The sequence below is a fragment of the Nannobrachium achirus genome (assembly GCF_963921795.1).
Source record: "Nannobrachium achirus genome assembly, chromosome: 4".
Lineage (NCBI taxonomy): Eukaryota > Metazoa > Chordata > Actinopteri > Myctophiformes > Myctophidae > Nannobrachium > Nannobrachium achirus.
The window spans coordinates 18164981-18189546 of NC_137813.1; the positions used below are offsets into that span (position 1 = coordinate 18164981).

The 24566-nt window shown below is 41.5% G+C and overlaps 1 protein-coding gene across 1 annotated transcript; it reads left to right on the forward strand.

Annotated features, from left to right (window-relative positions):
* Positions 1-1864: 1864 nt before the first annotated feature.
* Positions 1865-19243, forward strand: cnn1b (calponin 1, basic, smooth muscle, b; the record flags this gene model as incomplete). The annotated part of the gene is made up of 7 exons (XM_080724860.1): positions 1865-1924; positions 14456-14577; positions 15268-15334; positions 16572-16709; positions 17224-17340; positions 18185-18331; positions 18989-19243. 7 exons carry the CDS (start codon positions 1865-1867, stop codon positions 19241-19243), a joined length of 906 nt encoding a protein of 301 aa, XP_080580986.1.
* Positions 19244-24566: the final 5323 nt, after the last annotated feature.

A 24566-nucleotide genomic window follows, 5' to 3' on the forward strand; every position in this document is an offset into this window, starting at 1 on the left:
CTGATGATTGGATGATTAAAAATGTCCAATGAGACCATATTTTGAGGATTGGTCAAGCTTCACATGACAATCCGGCCCTCCAGATAAAATCATTCATTAATTCATTCAGAATTCTGAATTCTGTAGCTCTAGACAATTTTATACTCAGATTCACCGCTTCACTTCGATCCGAGGTTTGATTTTTTTTGATTGATTGATTGATTGTTTGAATGATTGATTGAACACTTCATTAGCAATTTGAAAAGGAAAAGCACAGGACAGGACAGTACAGTTCAGATACAAGGTCTAATATGATTTAAACCCAAGAAAGCACTATGGCTTGTTTTACAGTTTGCGTGAAACTGGCATGTTGTCGGCCTAATTAAAGGTGAGAAGCAACCCATGTCGGCTTGTATGCTTTCTTTGCTCTCAGCTTGTCATCACATTCACACTGCGTGCATCATGGTCTGCCTGTCACACTGACACGCAGGCACGTGCACACTTACACATCAAAGGGGGCTTGAGTCCTTGTACTCTCAATTCCCTGAGAAATGCAGGGGTGCCTTGGATGAAAAAAGTTATTTACAGGGGTGACCTGAGAAAAAAGGTTTGATAACCATTGTTCTAACTTGGGTGGACCCCTGCTACGCTCCACAACATGGGCGGCAGTGGCATATGAAGCATGAGTATGATGACTTTGTACATTTCACTTGCTCTAAAAGCAAGACAGAGACTAGGGCTATATGTCATGGATAAACTAAGACGAAATATCATCAGCAGAATGCATGACTAATGCTACTTTACAGCTGTTTAGATGTACTACTAACTAAGCACACCAAAAACAGTCCAGGTAGGTCCACTGTTTGTGTAAACTCAGCTCAAGGCCTATACCTGTACTATAATCCTGTGATCATGTAGGCCTACTTTGTATCATGTCATCTACAGTACAGTAACACAGTAATCAGCCTGTTGTGTGAACTGCCTATCATTTTGCTATTGACTGTTTAATTGTCCAATTATGGAATTAGGCAGTGGTTCTCAACACAGGGTCTGGGGAGTGGGGACCCCCACCAGGGGTCAAGGAGGGGGTTCCAGGAGGCAGCTAAAAGATTAATAATAGCCTACAATTACTTCACCATTATGACATGTAAAAAGTAATTACACTTAATTATACTGAGCAGAGAATGTTTATTTGGGATTGTGGAATAAATTACACGACCATTTCAGACAAAATCATGACCAACAATTAAAAAATCTAAGTAGGTGGACCTTGAAATAAAATATATATTTTTTAAGTATGAAAGATAAACTAGATGCAGCAGTCGATGAATAATAATAACATAATAAAAGCTGTATGTACACAACAAATACATAAATACGTAATACACATTGCTATACTTTATCTATCACAAAATGACCATCATCGTCACACAACCACACATGACCGCAGGAAATTGCAAGTCGCGTCACACAGATGAAAAGCATCTTTTTTTTGAATCACCCTTTAGGTGGAAAAAGTGACAGAGAGTGATCAGACTGTAATGCCAGAGCGGTGACATCACTCCCATGGAGAGGATTGGACGGCGGCCGCGGCCAATGGAGAACGCGCAGCTGGGAAGAGTTTAAAAAAGATTGAGAAAAGTTGTCGGAAGAGTTGTTCCAAAAAAGCCCTGTGCAGGGTTGAAGAAGATCAACTCCATAAGCTTTGCGGTGCATTGATTCATACTACATCCACGGATTGGTCCGGTTTTTGTGGGGATTCTTTTTCTTTTCCGTGTGCACTTTTTGTTTTTGCTTTGCCTGGATAGATCTGGTGGTGTGACCCATCATTGTTTCTTCCATCTGATCTCCACTGTAAATAATAACCCCGAAGAGAAGAGCAAACATGTCACAACATTTCAGGAGCGGCCCTGCCTTCGGACTGTCTGCCGAGGTCAAGAGTAAGGTAAGGATCGTACGGTTACACGTTTAGATCACTGTTTCCCAAACAGTGGGTCGGGACCCATATTTGGGTCACAGTGGTTTAGATGACATGATGTACACTGATGAAAGACATTCGATTATATCTGTCATCGCGTTATGTGGCATCAGATTGCAGTTATCACACATGACATATTTTCTATCCGTTCACTTGTGCTTTTATAAGCGCTGCGTTTTTACGCAGTGGGAGAACAAGCGGTGCACCTGACGCACATACTGTAGGTAGGCGTAGGCCTACAGTCAGTGATGGAAAAAATAACTTACATTCTTTAAGTAAAACTGTAAAAGTATCAATAGACTACTGCAATGTAGATGTAGGCTACTCTGTGTTACAATAAGTCCGGTATTCAAAATGTACTTTAGTAAAATAGGCTAAAGCCAAGGCAAAAGTATTGGTATCAAAAGATAGGCCTGCTTAAAGTACCAAAAGTAGAAAGTAGCCTACTCATGATTGGGCACAAGGTCCCATTTCACAAGTTTTCTAATGTATAAAATTAAAATGTATTAAAAAATGTTTTAAAAATGGCAGATCTACAAGCCTACAGTGCAACAGCATTGTGAGGCTATTTGAAGAGGGTAATGTATGTTTTGTCATAATCATGAAAATCTACAAAGTAACTAAAGTTGAAAATAATTGTACTGGAGTAAAAGTAGGCCTATAGCCTAATATTTGCCTCTGAGATGTTGGAGTTAGAAGTAGCCTATACTGAAAACTGGACAAACTCCAGTAAAGTCAAAGTACCTCAAAACTTAAAGTAGCCTACTTGAGTAAATGTACTGAGTTACTTTACCACTGATAAGGTAGAATAGGCCTATTAAGTGATAATACACGGGTTCATTGCCATTACGGGCTTGTGGGGGACATTTAGCAATATTACCAGAAACAGAGTTATAGCCCTACATCTTGTCTATACTAATAGTGCTGTGGTCCTCAAAATGGGTCGAGGGACCTCCATGGTTCCTTGAAGGTTGTCCAAATGGACCATTACAGGTCTGCAACTCTGAAAGTGTACAAATGGATCTGTAAAACTATCAGAGTTATGGGAGTCCTTGAAAATAAAGCGTTTGATATAACCACCGTACTAGTGGACTTAATATATGATATACTATGTAGGCCAGGGGTCTTCAACGTTTTCAGGCCAAGGACCCCTTAGTTGAGAGAAAGATGAAGCAGGGACCCCCACAACCTGTCCATAGATTCCATGTAGTTTCATTGTTTGTCAGCACAATCGTCAGTGTATTATGGATTCATGTCAATTTGTGTTTTCAGATATTTAACCACTTGAACCGTCAATACTAAATAAACTTGACCTTTCACTCTGTACTTAGTCTGCTCTTTTTCCCCTCTACACCAAACCTCTTTGCCGAAAATAGCCGATCTACATGCTCACACCGCCTCGCAGCGCAAGGCGTTGTGAGCTTTTAGATCTGCTATTTTTGGCTAAAGTTCTCAGAATATGGATGCTAGTGTTCAAGTGGTTAATATAAAAAAGGAGAAAAAAGTTTCTATCACACAAAGATTTGGAGGACCCCCTGTAGTAACTCTGAGGACCCCCTATGGGTCCTGGACCCCCTGTTGAAGACCCCTGATGTAGGCTACTGTGTAGTAAATCAGTGTCATACATAGTCTGAAAACAACCTGCTGGAGACTGACATTCAGTAATCGGGTCTTATGATCAAAATAAGTGCACTCTAATGGTGTGTAACTGTGTAAATACTAAATGTAAAATTGCCACAGACAAGGGCAAGTCTTACCATGGTGTATTGGACACTGATGAATCCTGGTTAAAAGAAAATATGTTTTGTTACAAGGTTAAAGCTCTATATTCTGATAGTAATCATTGTTATTATAGAGTGTGTGTTCAGTTACAGGGGTCTCCCTGTCTCTACAGCTCTTTAATAAACAGCAGAACATTATACATTTTCAGGTGGGTTTCCAATTTCAGCCAGTCATGGCTAAAATTGGTATCCCGACCTGAAAATGTATTTACTGTTTAATACTGGAGCTGGAGAGACATGGAGACTCCTGTTACTGAACAAACACTCCAGCTCTGTATTAAACAGTAGGCCCACCGTAGGCCTACTATCAGAATATAGAGCTATTTAACACTTATTTTAACATATATGACATACCATACCTTTTAAACAACTTAAGTTGCTTAGTTACTTTATACTATGCTATATACACAGTCAAATCCGGTGTACAAATGGAACACAATGGTTCCATTTGTACCATCTCATAGTTACAGACAAGGGTCAATATGGTTCAATTTGTACACATGCAGGGTTAAATTATACAACATAATATTTTAAAGTCTCAAACATAGCTTATTTGCACTCATTGCAGGTAGGAGAGCAGAGATATAAGTGTAATTTGTTCCCAACAGATCAAAAGAACATGAAAATGTTACCAGTCGTTTTTATTAAACTGAAACAGCCACATCACAGACAGTACAGCATAACAGTCAGCTGTCATCGGCTCCATTCAATTCAAGCTGATACGGGGTTCCAGGAAGAGATGACAACATGGACTAATTGTGGCTGGAGAGACTTTGGGAAAGGCCTGGCATGCTTTGGGTGCCTCGTCACATCTTTTATACAGTAATAATACCATGACAGAAAAGAATGTGTACGTCGAGGGAAAGCCTAGTATGAATCAGAGCTGCTGACAGCATTGTTTTCTGGGGGAGAAAGGTCAACCGCAACATATTCCAGCGTAGTGACTATCTATCCGCTGAGAGGTTCTAGTCAGCCTAGTCATTGTCAGCTGGGTCTGCCAGCTCTGATGTCTGTCATTGCCACTTTGATCACACACACAGAATGACCCTCTTTGAAACCTGTACCTTGGCTCTCAGCATGGCGTCCAGACGAAGCCCCCAGGGGCCCTCGAGGGGGCTGCAGTAGGTTTCCCCAAATCATTGGTGCATATAGCATTGGTTAGGAACCAAATGGAGCTTTACCTGTGTCTGTAACTCAAGGTTACAAGAGATAAAACTCATAGCAAATGAGGGCCTGTGGACTAATGCATATCAAACTGGGGAGTCCTTGGGAAAACAAACAAACAAACAAACCAAAAATACACTGCGTTAGGCCATTTTCAGACTATGGGCTCTGTTTTCGTCCATGCCTTACTCCTTATCCCTAAACTCTTTTGCCATTTTTTACTATTTTTAAAAACATTTTTAGATATTTCAAATAGCTGATCTAAAAGCTCACAATGTTTTGATGTAGATCGTCTATTTGAAGTACGGTATTGTAAATTGTTTTTCAAAATAGTAAAATGGGGCATGGGGGTAAGGCATGGAGGAAAATATAGCACATAGTGTAAGTTAACCAACATTTGTCTTTATAATTCTGTCTAGTAGTCAGGGAAAACTAAGCACAAGACTAGAATGAAATGTATAGAAGGGACAACAGATCTAATTGAACATTGCACTCTGCATCTGGTGCATTACTGACATTCATTCATTCAACAGGCTAGGAAATGTTTGTTTTTATTCCGGTTGTATTCAGTCAGTAGAGTACTACCATGTGTTTTAGTTTTTTGCACCAGGAAGCATCAGCATATTTCCCCCCCTGCCATGCTACTGGATACAACATGTGTCCCTAATTAAAGGTGCGCTGACCCTGAGGCCTATTGCCTGGCTCAGGGTCATGCTAACATGGTAACTGTAGTATGAACGGTAAAGTTCCATGACTTCAAGATGAAGCGGAGAAACCTGACAGGTACATCAGTCCCTCCGACCTCCTTTTAAGGAGTGACCGGACTCGCGTCTCAGAGCTTGAGAAAGTGTCCCTACTCTAAACAGTTTACACTGGAGTCTGGCTCTGACAAAACTCTCAGCAGAACAGAACACAGGTGGACGTGAGCACACGTCCCCCATACAGTAGAATAATGGATGACTGGCAGGCATTGGCTCTGCCAGCTACCAGTGGTGTAAATTAACTAAGTACATTTACTTAAGTACCGTACTTAAAGGTATATTCAGTGATTGTATTTCATTCAAATAAAAATATAATTGTTACATTTTCCATTCATTCTCCTCACTAGAATGTGTGCTGACCATATAAGGACTTCCACCATGGCCCGTGTTGTGAGCATAGCTAGATTCGGTTTTCAGAGGTGGCCAGCCAGTCCTCGACCAATCAGGGTAGAGTATGGCCGTAGTTATGTTATGATGTTTAGTTATGATGGTCAAAATAAAAGTTTTGAGAACCACAATCGCTCTGAATTAAGAACGTCTGCTAAATGCCTAGATTGTAAACTACTGAACTCATAAAATGCCACAGTCTCGTAGTAAATCAGTATCATACATATCCTGAAGCTGGAGACGTAGGTCTACCGATATTCAGTGATTGGGTCTAATGATCAAAACGAGAACATTATAATGGTGTAAAAAATCTATAAAAAACTAAACATTTCCACGCTGTAAGGCCAGTAAGGGACAAGATGACCCCCGGCCACTTTCATTATCACTGAATAATACACCTTTAAGTAGGTGTTTCTACTTTATTTGAGTATTTCTAATTTCCAGTACTTTTACTTCTACTCCACTACATCTCGGATCGAAATATTATACTTTTACTCCACTACATGTATTTGAAAACTTTATTTAGAGTGGTTGCCCCACAGTTCTTGTCTAGCTTTCTCATTATCTGATGTAACCTTTTTCTCGAAGGGTTTTCCCATTGAAGTACTTGTCTGAGTTAGGTACTCATCATCTGCTGCAACCCTTCGCCCAATCAGACATCACGATACCTTCATATCGTGATGTCATCCTTCTCCCCCTATCTGATTGGCAGAACTATTAGTTCAAATACCCTTTTTCACCGTATATACCTTGATATTGTGATGTCACGATTTCCCCCTCTCCGATTGGCTCCCCATTAGAGTTAACGGCAACCACACTTGCAATTTCCAATTGCATCTTTCTAGTTACTAGTTAGTTACTTTGCAGATATTAAATTATAATATATTATTAATTAACATACATAAACCACTTTAGCCCTAGTTTATACCGTGGATAATTGAAAATAGCTGATCTACAAGCTCACAACGCGCCACAACGCATCACAACGCGTTATGAGCTTGTAGATCTGCTATTTTCAAACATTTTAGTACTTTTACTTTTGGTACTCTCAAGTACATTTTGATGCCAACACTTTCATACTTTTGCTCGAGTACATTTTAAATTCCGGACTTTTACTTGTTGTAACAGAGTAATAATAATATAATCTCTATATTGCAGTATTGATACTTTTACTTAAAGGAGTAGTTCACCCCCAAAATTATTTTTTTCTATTGATTACTCATGTCGTGGAGAGTAGAGTTCAATAATATTTTTTGTTTTTTGTCACATTCCTAAGACAAAAATTTGATTCGAGTACATTTACCCCCATTGATTCCGGATGGGGACCCGTTTCGAAACGGGTCCCCATCCGGAATGAATGGGGGTAAATTTATTGTTATCACACTTTTGTCTTAGGAATGTGACAAAAACCTAAAAATATTATTGAACTCTACTCTCCATGACATGAGTAATCAATAGAAGAAAACAAGATGTGGGGGGTGAACTACTCCTTTAAGTTAAAATATGTGAGTACCAATGCTGGCAGGTGTTGGCTCTGCCAGCTACCTGCTGGAATAGAATAGATGCACCCTGCAGTGAATGATGAGTCAGTGGGGAGGAGGAAGGAAAGGGCTTGTAAATTGTATAAATAAAAAGGGACAACAGATCTAACTGAACATTGCACTCTGCATCCAGTGCATTACTGACCTGCAGAGCAGCATTATGTGGCACCATATAATAATGTATTGTCCCAATGTCCCCTCTCCTTTAGGGTATTTCATATCACTGTGCAATTTGCACATGCGTGAAACATGTTCTCACCATTTACCCATTATGAGCAGTGGAGAAGTGCCATTGATACGGCGGTCGGGGACACTTTCTCACGTACGGACTATAGGACCTTCTGATTCCCAGTCCGCCTCTTGACTCACTCAATATATGGCCGCCTCCGCCTCAACTAATTATTCATGGCACAATGCCATCTCATCTCTTTTTTCTTTTACTTTACAGCACCTTACATTTATGCCATATTATGGTTACGTAAACATGTAAATCTTTCCCCCTGAGATACAGTATGTCACGCAACACGTTAAAAACCTGAACCCCAGCAGCCACCTTCTGGAGGGAACATTCGCCCAAAATAGACGATCCACAAGCTCACACTATTTTTGCTATTTTCGGTGAAGAGATTTGGTGTAGATCGAAAAAGAATGACCAAGTAAAGTACAACTAAGGTCTGTTAAGTATACTGAGGGTCTTCTCACCCCAGATCCACTGAGTCTTCGCCAGAACCCTTACTGGTTATTCTAGGCTCTAGACAGTAGAGCTGTGTCTCTATGAAGATAACTATGACGTGAGCATCCACACTGAACGATGATGAACTGTACACATGTTGAATGTCAGTGATGTATATATATTCTGATGGATTTTGATTGGCTATCTGTGTTTTATCTTTTCATCAAATCACTTTGAAAGTTAATCCCAATGATATCATTTGCCACTGTCGTCGTTCCTAGTTGTGGTCAAATGTTTTAAATGCCATAGGTAGTTATGGTTGGTTGTTAAGTAATCGTTCTCGCTGTGGACGGCACTTTGCAGTGTGTGTTTTGGATTCCTCCATGGTGACTCCAGTAATAATGCTTCAATGAGCTTGGGTTCAACTTCATTGAAGAGGTCACAGTGGTTTATTTGGCTTCTGTTTCTCCTCTGAGCACAGTGTTTCCTGTGCCATTCATTTGACCTAACTGGACTCGTAGTCGTGGCCCTTTGCCACAATATTTGAGCTCATGCTTGGCTTTAGCAGGTATTAAACCTTTTGGCTAAAAACGGAACCGTCTCGGCTCGCATTCCCGAGCGCTGCAGCGAAAAGCACAAACAGGTTAAATCAAAAGTGAACCAGAATACCTTGGCTGGGGTCAGTGGGGTGGAGGGGAGGGCTGTCGCTCTTGGCTTGTATTTATCGGACATGGCTCGTCTGAGGAGCCGCGGCACTGCAAAAAGGTCAGATTCCGGAAAGTCCAGTGGGGGAGATGGAAAGCGTGAGATTGGGGGGAGAGCGAGAGCCAAGGAAGGCAACAACGCCCGAGTCTGTCTTGGGCTTAAAAAACGTGCATCACACACATGCAAGGATGTTGAATTTTGCAGAGTATCAGGCAGGGACGTGCTGGCCAAGTAAATCGTCACTGTCGGGCAGAAACCTCGTATCTCCAAGTTTCAAATTTGTACATTTCTTTCGCAAAGTAAAGCCCTGCTTCATCATACAAGGCTGTCGCACAGAAGTAGTGAAAACAGCAGATCTACAAGCACACAACGCCTCGCGGTGCGAGGCGTTGTGTGCTTGTAGATCGGCTGTTTTCACTAGTTTAAATCATAATTAAAATGGTTTTGGACATACAAGGTTTCCACCCGACAATGACAAAATATAACTCATGTAATTGGCCCACTGGCTTGTCACTTGTCATGATCTGAAATGGCAAATCTTTGAGTAGCAGCAGCACTATATAGAGAGATCTCTCTCTCTCTATGAGGGCCTCTACAACTCTTTTTCCCGGGCTGAATCAGGGGCCCAGCATGTCCCTGGTATCAGGCAGCAGATGAGGAAGAGCTGAAGGGTTTGTTACAAATTCATGTATTTACTGAACTGTTGAACCGATTCCGTGTGTCTGAGAGTCTTATACAGTTCATTTTGTCAAGCAGTGAGGAATCTATTCAGCTTCCGGCCCTAGATCATACATAGCTAAATGCATTTACCTCTGAGAGCGTACAAAACTAAGTAACCAAATTGACCTCAGGGCTCTGTAACTCTGAGAGCATACAAAGAGAACCAAACTTGACCCATTCGGGTCCGTTTGGTTCCCTTTGTACACTCTCAGAGTTAAATTAACACTCAGGATTTTACAGTGTTCCCGGATGTCACGGAAGCTGTCATCCTCTCTTATCTTCCTCCAAGCGATCGAGCGTGAAAACGAGGGAGACGGGCCGACAAAGTGAGTGAGAGGGAGATAAACTGAGGTAGACGGACGGGGAGAGGGAGATAGAGGGAAAGGACGGGGAGAGATTAGAGAAAGGTCTGGGAGATCTGGACGGGGGGGAAAGAGAACAACAGTATGAACAAGGCCAAGGAGAGAGAGAGAGAGAAGCCAAAAGGGAGGGGGGCCGTAAGTGATCCAGAGAGAGCTGTTTCTCCCAAGTTTGGTGTGATGGACTAGGAGGCTTGAGCGAACCCCGCTGCTTTGAATTACCTGTTTGTTTTGGCTGTGGATCCCGGCAGGGCTCTCTCCCAGACAGAGAGTTTAGACGCAGAATGATCAGAAAGGAGGGGGGGGGGAGGTTACACCACCAACAATTCAAAGCATTAGGACCATGTGTTTGTTGTGCCAATAAGGAAATACATGGAGAGCAGAGGGGAGCAGAAGCCTAGTGCGTTTTCTGCATGCAGGAATGTCCCCCGGCCATTTATTTTTCATTTCACGTTATTGTTTGTTTTGTTTTATAACCTTGATCCGATTGCCTTTTTTTTTTCTCCTTTTTCTCTTTCAAAGAAAAGTTGCGGCGGAATGCGGACCCTTATTATGGAGACAAGCTCAGATGAAAACCTAGTTGTTATTATTATAGACATCTAAAACAAAATTTGGGAATGGAATAAGAACAATAAAAACACAATAATACTCACAAGGGATTGTGAGTGCAGGTATGTTGTTGGGCTTATGAAGTAGATCTGATCCTGTAATAGGCTACTCTTCAGTTAAATATGTGCTTCTGCAGGTACTGCCCCCCAGAACAGGAACATGATACAATTTGATCTGTAACAAATCGGACTACAGCTTGTCTGCTGTAGTCCAATTTGTTAATATATCATAAATATTTAGTGGAAATCAACCTACTTGATCATTAAACCCTAGCATCCTTATTGTGGGGATGCTGTAGCTTTAGCTGAAAATAGCCAATCGACAGCGTTGCAAACGTTGGTTGCAATACTACTATGTATACTACTATACTATTACTATACTACTTTATACTACTAATAGTTCAGAGAATAGCTGTTCTACAAACTCACAATATCTTAAGTTGTGAACTTTTATATTGGCTATGTTGACTTTAGCCACAAATATTTGTCTAAATGACATGCCCAGAATAAGTACGCTAGTTTTCATACTTTGTTAGGCCTTCTCCTTTTTTCCATCTACACTAAAAATCTTTTGCTGAAAATAAGCAAATCTATAAGCTCACAACGTGCCACAGGCACATTGCAACACGTTGTGAGCTATATTGGCCAAATGTTCACCCCCGGAATAAGGGAGTCTTATCAATGTAGAGTGTGTACAGTATGTATTATAACGTTTTCGAGCACCAAGCGGGAGTCGAACCCCGGCCCCCAACTCAGCAGGAAGACCCGCCCTAACTTGCTCCTCCAAGTGAGCTAGCTCTCTTGGAGGAGCAAGTTAAGCTGGGTCTTTTGTGGGTCGTTGCAATATGCATTTTTGTACGGCTAACGTTCCATTAAAGCCATGAAACCATTCATCGCAAACAGAGTTGTGCTGAAAGGTTTGTGCCGAGAGACTGAGCAACCTGGGCTACCTCGGGTGTGAGCGCAAGGGCTCATCGGTGACATATAGCGTTAAGGAGAACACACCATGACACTGGCCTTGTTCTCTGTCATAATGTGTTATATTGTAGCCTAAATGTAATTTCAATAGACTGATAATATGAACAGAAAATAAATCAAACAAGCATGTAAGATGCCAGCTCAATTTAACCATGAATCCTGGAGTCCCTATTCTGGACATAATAGGAAACCACTGGTCAGAAATAGGCAAACATTTGACAGAAATGGCTACAGATCTACAACCGCGCTACACATTGCAAAGTGACATGTGATTGTGAGCTTGTAGAGCAGGGGTTCCCAATCTTTTTTGTCTCAGGGCACCCGATTTGTTTTAATCCGAGGCACCCCTACATTATAATTTTCACTCCCAGCACCTTATATTTATAGCATTCCGTCGTTGTCAGGTGGAAACCTTGTATGTCAAAAACCGTTCATTTTGTATTTATCATCTATAAAATGCACTATACTAGTGAAAACAGCAGATCGCCACAACGCCTCGCGATGCGTTGTGTGCTTGTAGATCAGCTGTTTTAACTATAGTTTTGTGTGACAGTCTTGTATGATGAAGCAGGGCTTTGCTTTACCAAAAGACACATTTGAAACTTGGAGATACGAGGTTTCTGCCCGACAGTGACGATATTTTTGTGATTATGTTGCGAGGAAAAAGTTGATATATTAGCCATTTTGGTTAGAACCGACTGAAAATAACTTTGTACTTCAAGTTTAAAATGATACTAAATATTTTTTCAAGTGTCTTCCAAATATTATCAAATGATCTCGCGGCACCCCTGTACTGCCGTCGCGGCACCCCAGGGTGCCCCGTCACCCACTTTGAAAGCCCCTGTTGTAGAGGTCCATTGAGATTTCATGTAGAGGGAGAACAAAAGGAATGGTAAATGGCAAATGGCAAATGGTGCATTTACAGTATAGCGCTTTTTATCCAAAGCGCGTTACAGAGATTGTGCATTACATTCACCCATTCACCCATTCATGCACACATTCATACACCGGTGGCGGAGGAAACCATGCAAGGCACCAACCAGCTCACCGGGAGCAATGTGGGGTTCAGAGTCTTGCCCAAGGACCCTTCGACATTAACTCAGGGGGAGCCCGGATTCGAACTGGGAATCCTTCGGGAACCCTTCGTGCTCTAATAACGGTTTCTCTACCCCAGGGGATCAAGTTCCCCTGGGGAACCCCAGTCTAATTGGTCAATAGACCAAAGGTTCAGCCAAATGCACTTGAAGGCAGAAGTCTGTGTATCTGAACTGGATAAACATCAACAATAAACTGAAATGCACGTTGAGTTGAGTGTTTGCCCTTTTAAGTTACAGACTAACCACCAGGCTTTCTGAGGGAAAGCCTGGTGATCGCTAACACCGGGCGGTTTGATCCGGTCTAGGCGGAAACCACAAGCCGAAGAAGCGGCGTTGCTTTGTTTTGGCTCCCTCCGTTTGTTTCCCCAATCCCTATTAAAATGCTCGAGTAGCCTAGTGTAGTCTTGCCAGTCGCTACGAGTTGGAATAAAAGATGCATACCTCAAACACATTTTTCAAAAGCAAAACTACGCCGCATCAAGGAGTTTATTAGGTAGGCCCTAAAAGTATGTCCTTGAGCACAGGGGAATTACTTTGGGTTAAAACTGAATCCGGTTTGATAGTTAGTTTGATAGTAGTCCTTTGAGTACTACAACATGACGTAAAGTGGTTTCCTCTCCCGACCGGATCAAACCTCAAAAAGTGAAGTGATCCCAGACTAAGTAAGACGCCTCAGGGTGACATGCAAGGGCGAGGTCGCGCCAATTATTGGCCATCTGGCCAGTGATGTACAGTATATCAGACCAGTTACCCATATATGGAGATCCATGTACTTTAAATAGTACATCCCTTTTATGCCCATACATGGAGAACACTGTCTGAACCAGCATATGGGCTGTCTTCCTCCATATATAGGCATTCCCCTTTCCCATATGAAGTCCTGTTAGATATGGGCTTACTATTGATGACATCAGGGATCTCCATATATGGGCATAAAAGGGATTCTGTTAGTGGTTCCCATGACATCACAACATACAATATATTGTATGCCCATACATGGAGATCCCTATCTGAATCAGCCATGCACAGATATGGGCCATGTCTTGGCCATCTGGCCAGTGATATATATCGATGACATCAGGGATCTTCATATATGGGCATAACAGGGATTCTGGGGAATACCCATATATGGACTTTTACATAGGTGATGTCACCTGTGATGTCACAGTGATGTGTCAAGGGAACCACAGTGTCAGGTGTGACCTTAAGAGATAAACGGATGCGTGGACAAGATGTGCCGGACATCACAGTGACATCAGAGCATGATGTCAGAGCAGCAAACCCATAGACCGTAAAAAGTCTACACGTCCGTCTACACGCGGACAAGCTGTGACATTTCTCATCGTAAACTGTATAAAATATTTATTTTATTACTCATACAAATGTGTCCGTGACCCAAAGATGGGTCCCGACCCAATGCTTGGGAAACTGATACAATAAAACACAGATGTGGTGGTTGGAGGTGGTCTGGTCTCCCTGCTTTTCTACTGAGACCTTTATGTAGATCCTGTGGTCAGGAAGGACACCTACTGGTTGACAAGAGGTATTGCATAAAACAGGGACGTGTGCTATTTGAGCTATTTGTTAAAGCTCAACAGCAGAGATGCTGTGGCTCACACTGGGGGTTCGTTGTTTGACATTAAAGTTATGGATTGCATCTTACACTGAGGATTTCACTAGTGAAACTCTCTCTTATTCTCTCTCTCTCTGTCTCTCTCTCTCAGCTTTTAGGGAAGTACGACCCTCAGAAGGAGGAGGAGCTGAGGCTGTGGATTGAAGATGTGACTGGCAAGAGTGTTGGGGAGCCCTTCATGGACAGCCTGAAGGACGGGGTGCTGCTCTGCGAGTGAGTCAGATCCTCAATGTTCGTTTAACACTGAGAGCGTACACATGGATACATTAGCACTGAGGAGTTTTACTGTGTGGTAGGTTGGGAGAGACAGTTTTAGTCATAGACAGACAATATGTAAGTGTTTCTTGACCTTTTTAGGGCCAGTGCCTGACAGGAGGACAAGGAAGCACCATAGATGACAGGGTATTCATTTCCAAAGTTGCAATTTAATGACCTTTTTAATACCAGATTGGCCAAATTGTTAAATAATACGTAAGAAAGAGGCATTGTGAAAATAGCCGATCTACAAGCTCACAATGCCGTGTAGTGAGCTTGTAGTTCGGCTATTTTCACAATATCTTTCTGTGAGTCTACTAAATGCCTACTATCCAAGTGCTTTTTAGGGTTGGGGGAGGGGGGTCCAGTTAAAATATGTATATTTATTTTGGGGTGTCGCAGCCTGGAATGTTTTGGAACACTTGCTTGCTTGATGACAGGGAAGCACCATATAAAGCATCATAGACAAGAAAGCACCATAGGAAGCACCATTGAAGACAGGGAAGCACCTGCGGTATACAGTAAACGTGTAAATATCTATTTATCCGCAGGCCCTTTTGTACCAATGTCACCTATTTCTATCGAAATAATGTGTATTATTTTGTATTATTGTGTATTATTACTATTCACCCTTGCCTTTCAACACAGACTCATCAATGTACTTCAGCCTGGCTCTGTGAGAAAGATCTCCAACTCCAGTCAGAACTGGCACCAGGTGAGATGATCACTCTGGAAGACAACACCACCTGGTGGGGACATGTGGCATTACCAGGCTGGCTTTGTTATTGTCATACACTTCACCAGTGTCCAATTTTGCAACACACGCTATAAAATCTTTTAGCGAATTTGATTAGCGGGAGTAGCCTTCAAATGGACTCATTTGGTTTCATTAGATACATTAACAGAGGCATGTGCTGAGTTGATTATTGTTAACATTAGCCTTCACATTAATCAGTGCACAAGTTGTATGAGCAAAATAAAATCCCGGTCCTAAAAGGACAGAGGAAGCTTATTTCCATAAAACCAGCAAAGTCATTTTGGCATTCTGATGAAATGGTAATGATGGTAAATGAATGCAAAGTGAAAAACACACCACACACAGCATTTCCATGGGGATGCGGGGGTTGTAACAGCCCCTATAATTATAATTGGGCCGTAACCCCCCCATCCTCCAATAAATTAGCATGAGTAAGTTAGCCCACAGCCATGCTTGCACCCAGGCCCCTTGTGGCAGGAGAGCTTTTACCTCCCTGATTACAAGGCAAGCCCAATTAAATGTGCAAGACCACAGAAAATAGTATGTGAAAATGGGTCCAGTTAGCCCACTGTTTTAGAGAGTTGTGGGATGCTTTCCAGAGCACGTGTAACTAGAATATAGTGCATTCTCTTGGCGTGGAGGATGCACGCAGGACTTATTTACATTCCAGACGGCAGCTGCCATATCAAAACGAGACCCCTCTCGTCTCAGTGTGGCTTACAGCTCCCTTTGTTCGGCACTGAAAAAGCAAATGGCACTTTTAAGGGTTTGTTAAGGCTCTTTCCAAGAATACGCTCCGTGACATTAGCATTACTGGGATGGATGCAGCCATCCAGTGAGGGGAGGCTCAGAGACAATAACAACTGCAAAAAGCAAGATCCCATCAGCAGAACTGCTTTGAAGATGGAGTTGTATTTTAGAGACAGTCGACTGCAAAACAAACCTTCACTGACATTATAATGACAGCTTGATGACTGTTTCTGAGTCTTGTCTATTTCACATGTGAAATTATTTACTTCATCCTTGTGTGTTCATGCTTAAAGGTACAGCACAATTCATCCCCGCACTGCCTCTAGTATTAAAAACAGGTCCCTGTGTCTAGGATGCTGTGCCAAGACAATAGGCTTGAAATGGAAAATTGCTCATGTTCTTCTGAAATAATTCCATTTAAACACGTCTCTGCTTCTCCCATCAGCTGGGAAACATTGGAAACTTTGTCCGGGCCATCACAGATTACGGTCTGCAGCCACAAGACATCTTCGAGGCCAACGATCTGTTCGAGAGCGGCAACTACACTCAGGTCCAGAGTACGCTCATTGCTCTGGCCGGAATGGTGAGGACAAGAAGTGCATTCAGGATAGTCTGTAAATGGCAATGTCATTGATATGTGACTATATTTAAAAATGACGCGATGAATTGACACAAAATTATAAACAGATGCTGGAGGTACCCATCTCCCAAATACAAAGAGGGACGTACACAGTACAGGTAGCTCTTCAAAAAATGTTCAAGAAATAGCAATGCTATGGGAAGGAGAAAAAAAATATTGTATTTTGGTTTAACAACCTGTCATGGAATGGAAGTGATTACATCTGCAGCTCAGTTTAGTGTCATTAAGGTCAATGTTATTTATATGTCATAGGCCTGATTTATATTTTGTACGAACATAAAGGTAGCTGATCTACAACTATTGTGAGCTTGTAGATCAACTATTTTTGGCAATAAGCAATATACACAAGACGATCTGTCCTGTGTGGAGAATGATCATGGAATTGAGGTTTGAATTGGGGTTTGATTTACTCAAAGGCCATTTCCCCTGGATTCATGCCTGTTCCTTCACTCCTCAGGCCCAGTCCAAAGGCTTCCACTCCAACCACGACATGGGCGTCAAGTACATGGAGAAAAACCAGCGTCGCTTCGCTCCTGAGAAGCTGAAGGAGGGCCGCAACATCATTGGTCTGCAGGTCAGAACAGCAGAAGATCTAATTATATCTTCAAGCTCACAACGCCTCGTACTGCGAGGCGTTGTGAGCTTGTAGATCGTCTATTTTCGGTAACGAGGTTTGGTGTAGAGGGGGATAAAAGGGCACATTAAGTACAGAGTGAAAGGTCAAGTTTATTAAGTATTTACTGTGGTTAAATATCTGAAAACACAAATTGACATGAATCCAAAATACAGATTGCACTGTCAAATGATTTAACCATATGGAATATATGAAAAGGTTGTGGGGGGTCCCTGCTTCATCTCTCTCTCAACTAAGGGGTCCTTAATTGGCCTGAAAACGTTGAATACCCCTGCATTAGATTATTATATACTACTTTGTCAGTGGTGGAAACTAACTAACTACATTTACTTAAGTATTGTACTGCTAGAATTCTGAGCTATTTGTACTTTACTTGAGTATTTACAATAGTTTTACTTCTACTCCACTACATCTCAGAGGCAAAGATTTTACTTTTTACTCCACTACATTTATTTGAAATCATTAGTTACTAGTTACTTTGTAGATTTTGATTATCATTATAAAACATACATGAACCACATCAGCCCTTTTACACATTTCCGCTATTTGAAAATAGATGATCTACAAGCTCACAATGAGCTTGTAGATTTGTAGATTTTTATACATTTGAATAGGATGTTGTATTTGCACTTCAGCATCCTTACAACCTGGCTGGAGGATTCGCTTTCACGAATCCATCAGTTAGCATGTGGCCTCAAACATCTTCCCAAAGAACACAACAACCTTCCTTGTTTTGACAGCTTGACAGTTATCAGTATCACCATGCATTTTCCTGTGTATGCAGATGGGTACCAACAAGCTGGCGAGCCAGAAGGGCATGACATCCTATGGCACACGGCGCCACCTGTATGATGCCAAGATGGGCTTGGAAACCCCCCTGGACCAATCCACCATCAGCCTGCAGATGGGCACCAACAAGGGGGCCAACCAGGTGAGGAGAGCGAATTGTCTCATATTTTAAAAGAAGCGAAAAGAATCTACAGGCTCAAAATGCGCCCAGTCGCGACACATTGGGAGCTTGTAGATTTCTTTTTTATCTTTGATATCTGTGATACCAGGTTTAAAGTTGTCAAATCGCTCTGTGGGTTTCATAAATATTTAACTAATCAAAACAAGGGCTTTTGACTAAAGGCCTGTCCATAGTCTCTCCGAAACCAAACCTTTCTTCGGAGAGTTCTGACTTTCCAACGTGCAGATTTCCGAACTCTAATTCGGGGTAATGCTTTTCAGAAATCGCGAGTGATGTCATTTTGTAGTCGAACCGGATCTTTCTGAGAGACTATGGACACATTGGACAGGCCTTAAATAAAAATAAAAAATAGCTACATCAGATCTGCTTTGTGTCTCCTACTAGATACATGAGGGTCTTTATTATTATCAAATTATTGGCTTAGGAATGCAACAAAAACATCCTTGAATTCAAGTCTCTGTGGATTGCGTAATTGATTGGAAATACGTCGTTTTTGTTGTTGAACTACTCCTTAATCCCTATTTACTTGATACCTATTTGGTGTGATGATCAGCAAAAATAGACCATCTACAAACTCCCCTCTCTCTCTCTCTCTCTGTCTCTCTCTCACATACACAGTCTGGTATGACAGCCCCCGGCACCAGGAGGCTCATCTTCGACAAGAAGCTGGACCTGGAGACCTGTGACACCAGCACCGTGTCCCTGCAGATGGGCAGCAACAAGGGCTCGTCCCAGTCGGGCATGACGTCCTACGGCCAGCCGCGCCAGGTCTTCGACAACAAGTACTGTACCAACCCCACCGAGACCGAGGAGGAGCTCTACTTTGACAATGGGGACAAGGCCGAGTTCGATGGCTACCAGTACTCTGACTGAAGGGAACGTAGCGGACTCCTTCTCTTTCCCCTGCGCTTTTGGCTCTTACAAACCACAACTACTACACCGACCACCATCACCACCAACGTCGTGACGAGCCAGACCACCCCGACGTTTTTTTTTATCTACTTGTGACCGACGCGGTCACCATCATCGCCGCCATTCCCCGGCTATTTCCAGCCATTTCTTTTGTTCCTTTTTCACTCGGAACGGATTTTACCACTTGCCTTTTCCGTGGGTCAAAGGAGAATGTTTACACCAACCCTTACGTCAACTTTCTTCTTTTAGTGGTAAACTTTTTTTTTTTATCCCAAACGGTATCAAACATGTATCTTTTTTTCTGACAAATTTGATGAATTGCTACCAAATATACCCAAAGAAAAGCATTGTTGAATATCTTACATTTTAATATCCTTTACTATTTATAGATTTTTGTGTTGTTTTTGCTTAATAGCTTTTATAGTTGCAGTGAAATGTGAGGTGTATTTCTGTTGGCTCCCTGGCGCCCCACAGTTCCATCCAATCCTCTTTTGAATGCACGAACAAGCATGTGACTAGGGATGGGACGATATGAAAATGTCATATCACGATTATTGTGACAAAAGAAATCGCGATTTACGATATTATCGAGATAATCAAAATCCACTATCCTGGGCGGAACATTTGCCAAAAAATTGCAGATAAGCTCAGAACGTCTTGCAACGCGACACATTGTGAGATCGGCAGTTTTTTGGCAAAGACATTTGATAGAGAGTGAAAAACAGACTTTATTAAGTACCTTTTACCAATTATAAAGGGTACCGGATATGCAGCTCTGCAAATAAAAGATGAATTGATCCCAGTGCATGACGAAGGACGATATCACGATAAATTAAATCTCTGCGATACGATTATCGTGAGTGTTTTTTATCACGATAAACGATAATATCGCTTATCGTCCCATCCCTACATGTGACCAACTTGTTGAGCACTTTTAAACCAGAGTACTTGTTCCACAGTAGAGATGGGATTTATGGCTCTACGAAGTGAGCCGGATCTCTGAAATCCGTTCCTTTCAAAGAGCCATTCAAAAGACTGGCTCATTTTAGTTACTGGTTACTTTGTAGATTTTGATTATGATTGCAAATCACTTCAACCCTCTAGGCCTATACATTTTGGCCATATGATACATTTCTGCCATTTGAAAATAGCTGATCTACAAGCTCACATTGTGAGCTTGTAGATCTGGTATTTTCAAATTATTTTACTACATTCATTGAAAAACTTTCTGCATAATGAGTACTTTCTACTATTGGTACTTTAAGTACATTTTGATACCAATACTTTTGTACTTTTACTCAAGTACATTTTAATGCCGAACTTCTACTTGTGGCAGAGTATTTCTACATTGCAGTATTGATACTTTTACTTAAGTAAAGAATTTGAGTACTTTTCCCACATGTTCATTAGAAAAGCAACGGATCCCTACTGTGAACCGGATCCCATCGTTCATTTCAAAGAGCCGTTCAAAAGACTTGATTCGTTCGCGAACGTCCCATCTCTATTCCACAGTGGGTTCCATTCCCTCCCCCGGACGACACGCAATAGACCTCTGGAGTTATTGTGTGGGGATTCCTGCAGGAGGGCTTGGAGCTTTGGTCTGTGTGTGCACGGTCGCAGTGTTGATTTTGACAGCAAATTTTTGACTTTTTTTTCTCCACACTGCACTGTTGCATGCTGAATATACCCGATCTACAAGCTCACAACACGTCGCAGCACAACTCGTTGTGAGCTTGTAGATAAGCTATTTTCAGAATGCAACACCCGAGCACTGCCAACATAAAATGTTTTTAGTTCTACTGGATTGCTTCTCCTCGAGTCCCTCCCTAACATTTTAGTCTAGTTTTTATTTGTTACTGTAATTCGTCAGTGAAAAAAGGTAGTCGACGATTATTTTTAATTAGTTTTTGTCAACATTTTTATCGACGAAATCGACACTGCCCGTGCGTTCCGCTGGCATATTGTCTGTTGATCACATTCACAACTCGCCACTTTACTGGACTGTTGTCAATGGACTTTTTGTGTGTTCTTTCAAACATCTTTTTGGGGGAAATGTGAGATTCCAGGATGTGGTTCTATTAAGTGAAACGTAGATGTGGTGTGTTATCCCAACACTGTTCCCAACTGTTTTAAAATGTACAGAAAGAAGAAAAATATATCTATTTCTTAACCCTGGTTTCAAGCAAAATAACGTGATATGTGACATACTGTATCATGGATTACTCCTCATACTGTCAAAAAGTGTTCATTTTATCATAACTGTTTTGTTGTGATGAATTCCTCTTTTAGGAGACATAGTCCACTCACCTTGTGCCTCAGTGAAACTCCGCTTTTGTATACATTGTTGCTCGGTTTGCACTTTATTAGCATCACCTTGCGTACAGAAAATGGCTTAGAAACACAGTATGGACCCAGCTCTGTGCCTTGAAGATTGCTGATGTGAATCACAATATGCAGATGAGATGATTACTGTATGTTTACTGTATGTTTTCTAGATCAGTGGTTCTCAACCTTTTCAGGCCGTGACCCCCCCAAATAATCATATTCTAACTGGGGACCCCCCACCCCGACGAGCACTAAGAGTTGAGGCATTATATTTTGTATAACACGGTTCTATTGTGAAAATAGCGGATTTACATGCTCACAACGCCTCGCAACGCGAGGCCTTGTGAGCATGTAGATCGGCTATTTTCACAATGTCTGCCTCTAATTTGAGACAATTTGGCCAATGTTTAATTTGTCATTTTAGAGTCCTTAAATTGTCACTTTAGAAACGTGGAGATGCCCTCTATACACTTAAACTTTAAGGTGGTTTGTTTACTGTTGAGTGAGAAAACAATGTTGCACATTAAGTTAATCATCTTCATCTGGGACAACCCAAAATAATTTGGGGACCCCCTGGTGGTCCCGACCCACAGGTTGAGAACCACTGTTCTAGATGATACTGTCAGCCCACCGAATGTCTTGAATGTAATATTTTAAGGTCATAAGTGCTACAAGCTGTAATGGTAATCCTTTTGCCGTATCAGGCGGCAAATTATTGTTTGTTTTTCCTACAACGGATTCTAAAGAAGGAAGGCACCTACAGTATGTGACCTGTCTGTCATTACAAAATGGCCTGAATTAATTTTTTAATTGGCTTTGGACTGCAAAATAAAAAACATGATGCCAACAAGAATTGTTTTTTCTCCCCACAGTATACTGTTGTTTGCCAAAATATGATCCTTAAAAGAATTCTCAACTATTCACGAACATTCAACAAAGGGGGTCATCACCACTGTTGACTTGGAACTGTTGTGCCATCTAGTGTTTGAAGTTCAACATTGTGCATCTACATTTTCAACCCATTGTAGACGCTTAACCACTTAAAGCCCTGTATACGTAGTTAACCGGAGTCCCCCAGGGCTCAATACTACCGTCCTTTTTTCCATCAACAAATTTTGTTAGCAAACAAAACAATCTGCAAGCTTGTGTGCTTATAATAGACAGTGATGGAAGAACTACGGCTATTTTACTAAAGTAAAAGCTGTACCAAAATGTAAAAATGTACCCATGCCGCCGTGTGTGTGTGTGTGTGTGTGTGTGTGTGTGTTGTGCATACTCCACTACAAGTGCGAAAAAACACTTCAAAACACTAAGAGAGCTGTGCCCTGAGTGACAAAAAAGAAAATGTCTTTATGAATGCATTGGGCGCTTTCACATTCTGAGTTATGGTAGTTCTGGACTCAATGTTATAAGGTCAAGGGATCAAATCCCATCACCAGCACTTCTGCATCTGAGCAATTAACACTGATGGTCTGATTTTTCTCTCCTTTAAAGGGGCCCCGGCCCACCATGAATTTAATTTTTTTTTCTTGTTTTTTGGTCTTCCTAGTGTCTCTTCCAGACCCAAAAAACATTCATTAACTCTAAGCCTTGCCTTTCATTTCAGTGATTTTCTGAATGGGCGGGTCTGAACAGTACTCTTTTGAAATCGAGCCCTTGTTTATGTCACAAGCCCTTTATGTCACAAAGGGGCTCATTTCCTCTTGGACCCCCTCGAGAAGGGGGCGGTACTTTTAGGGCGTTACTTTTTGGGAGGCTGTATTCTATTGACACTATATATATGAGTTGGAACCATGAGGTAAAGTGGTACTAAAAATTGTCTTGAAATGGATTGACTCAACATAGTTTTCATCGTTGTACCATGCTAATCTTCTCTGTATTGTTCCAATTTTAGCCCAAAGACCGGCCCGTTTCTAACAAAGGGCATTTTGATATTGCATCTGAAATAGCTTGGAATTTAAATATCCGAGTGGTTGTTAAGGCTAAAATCTGTATAAAACCATATTATAGACCATATTCTCACCGCGGCCATCTTGGATCACATGACTTCCTGGGATGGACTTCCAATGGAGTGATCATGGAGTGATCGTCCCAAAATATGAGTTCTGTTCAACCAATTTATTTTGACCAAATCGACAAATGGGCAGATTAATTCTTCATGTCAGCATGGCTCAAGAGATAAGTCAAGGGTTTATATGAGGAAGGTCTTGGGTTCAAACCCCATGATCAACATTTTCACTGTCCATTTGAATTATAAAAGGTGGGTTAAATATGACTTTCCTGGCTGTTTCTTCATTTCAGTATGGCTCAAGAGATAAGTCAAGGGTTTATATGTGGCAGGTCTTGGGTTCGAATCCCATGATCAACATTTTTACCCCCCCAAACCCCCAAAACCCCCAAAATTACATAAGACTATAGTAAGGCGTCAAAACATAGATTTTAAGTCTTAAATTTTCGATAGTGCCTATCTTTTGGTATGTTGTATAGCTCGTCGAGACAAACGTGTGGATGTGTGACACATTGCTGTGTGACCCCTGGAACCCTACTTTTTTTCGACAATTGCTAATGCTAACAAATGATAATGCTAACAACTGCTAGATTTTTCAAAGTGCGATAACTCGGAAACAAATAGGTTTTGAGCGCCCGTCTTTTAGTATGTTGCATAGCTCTTCGAGACGAATGCGTGGATATGACATTTATTCATTTTTAAAAAATTGTCTTCAAAACCCCCAAAATACATAAGACTATAGTAAGGCGTCAAAACATAGATTTTAAGTCTTACATTTTCGATAGTGCCTATCTTTTGGTATGTTGTATAGCTCGTCGAGACGAACGTGTGGATGTGTGACACATTGCTGTGTGACCCCTGGAACCCTACTTTTTTTCGACAATTGCTAATGCTAACAAATGCTAATGCTAACAACTGATAGATTTTTTCAAAGTGCGATAACTCGGAAAC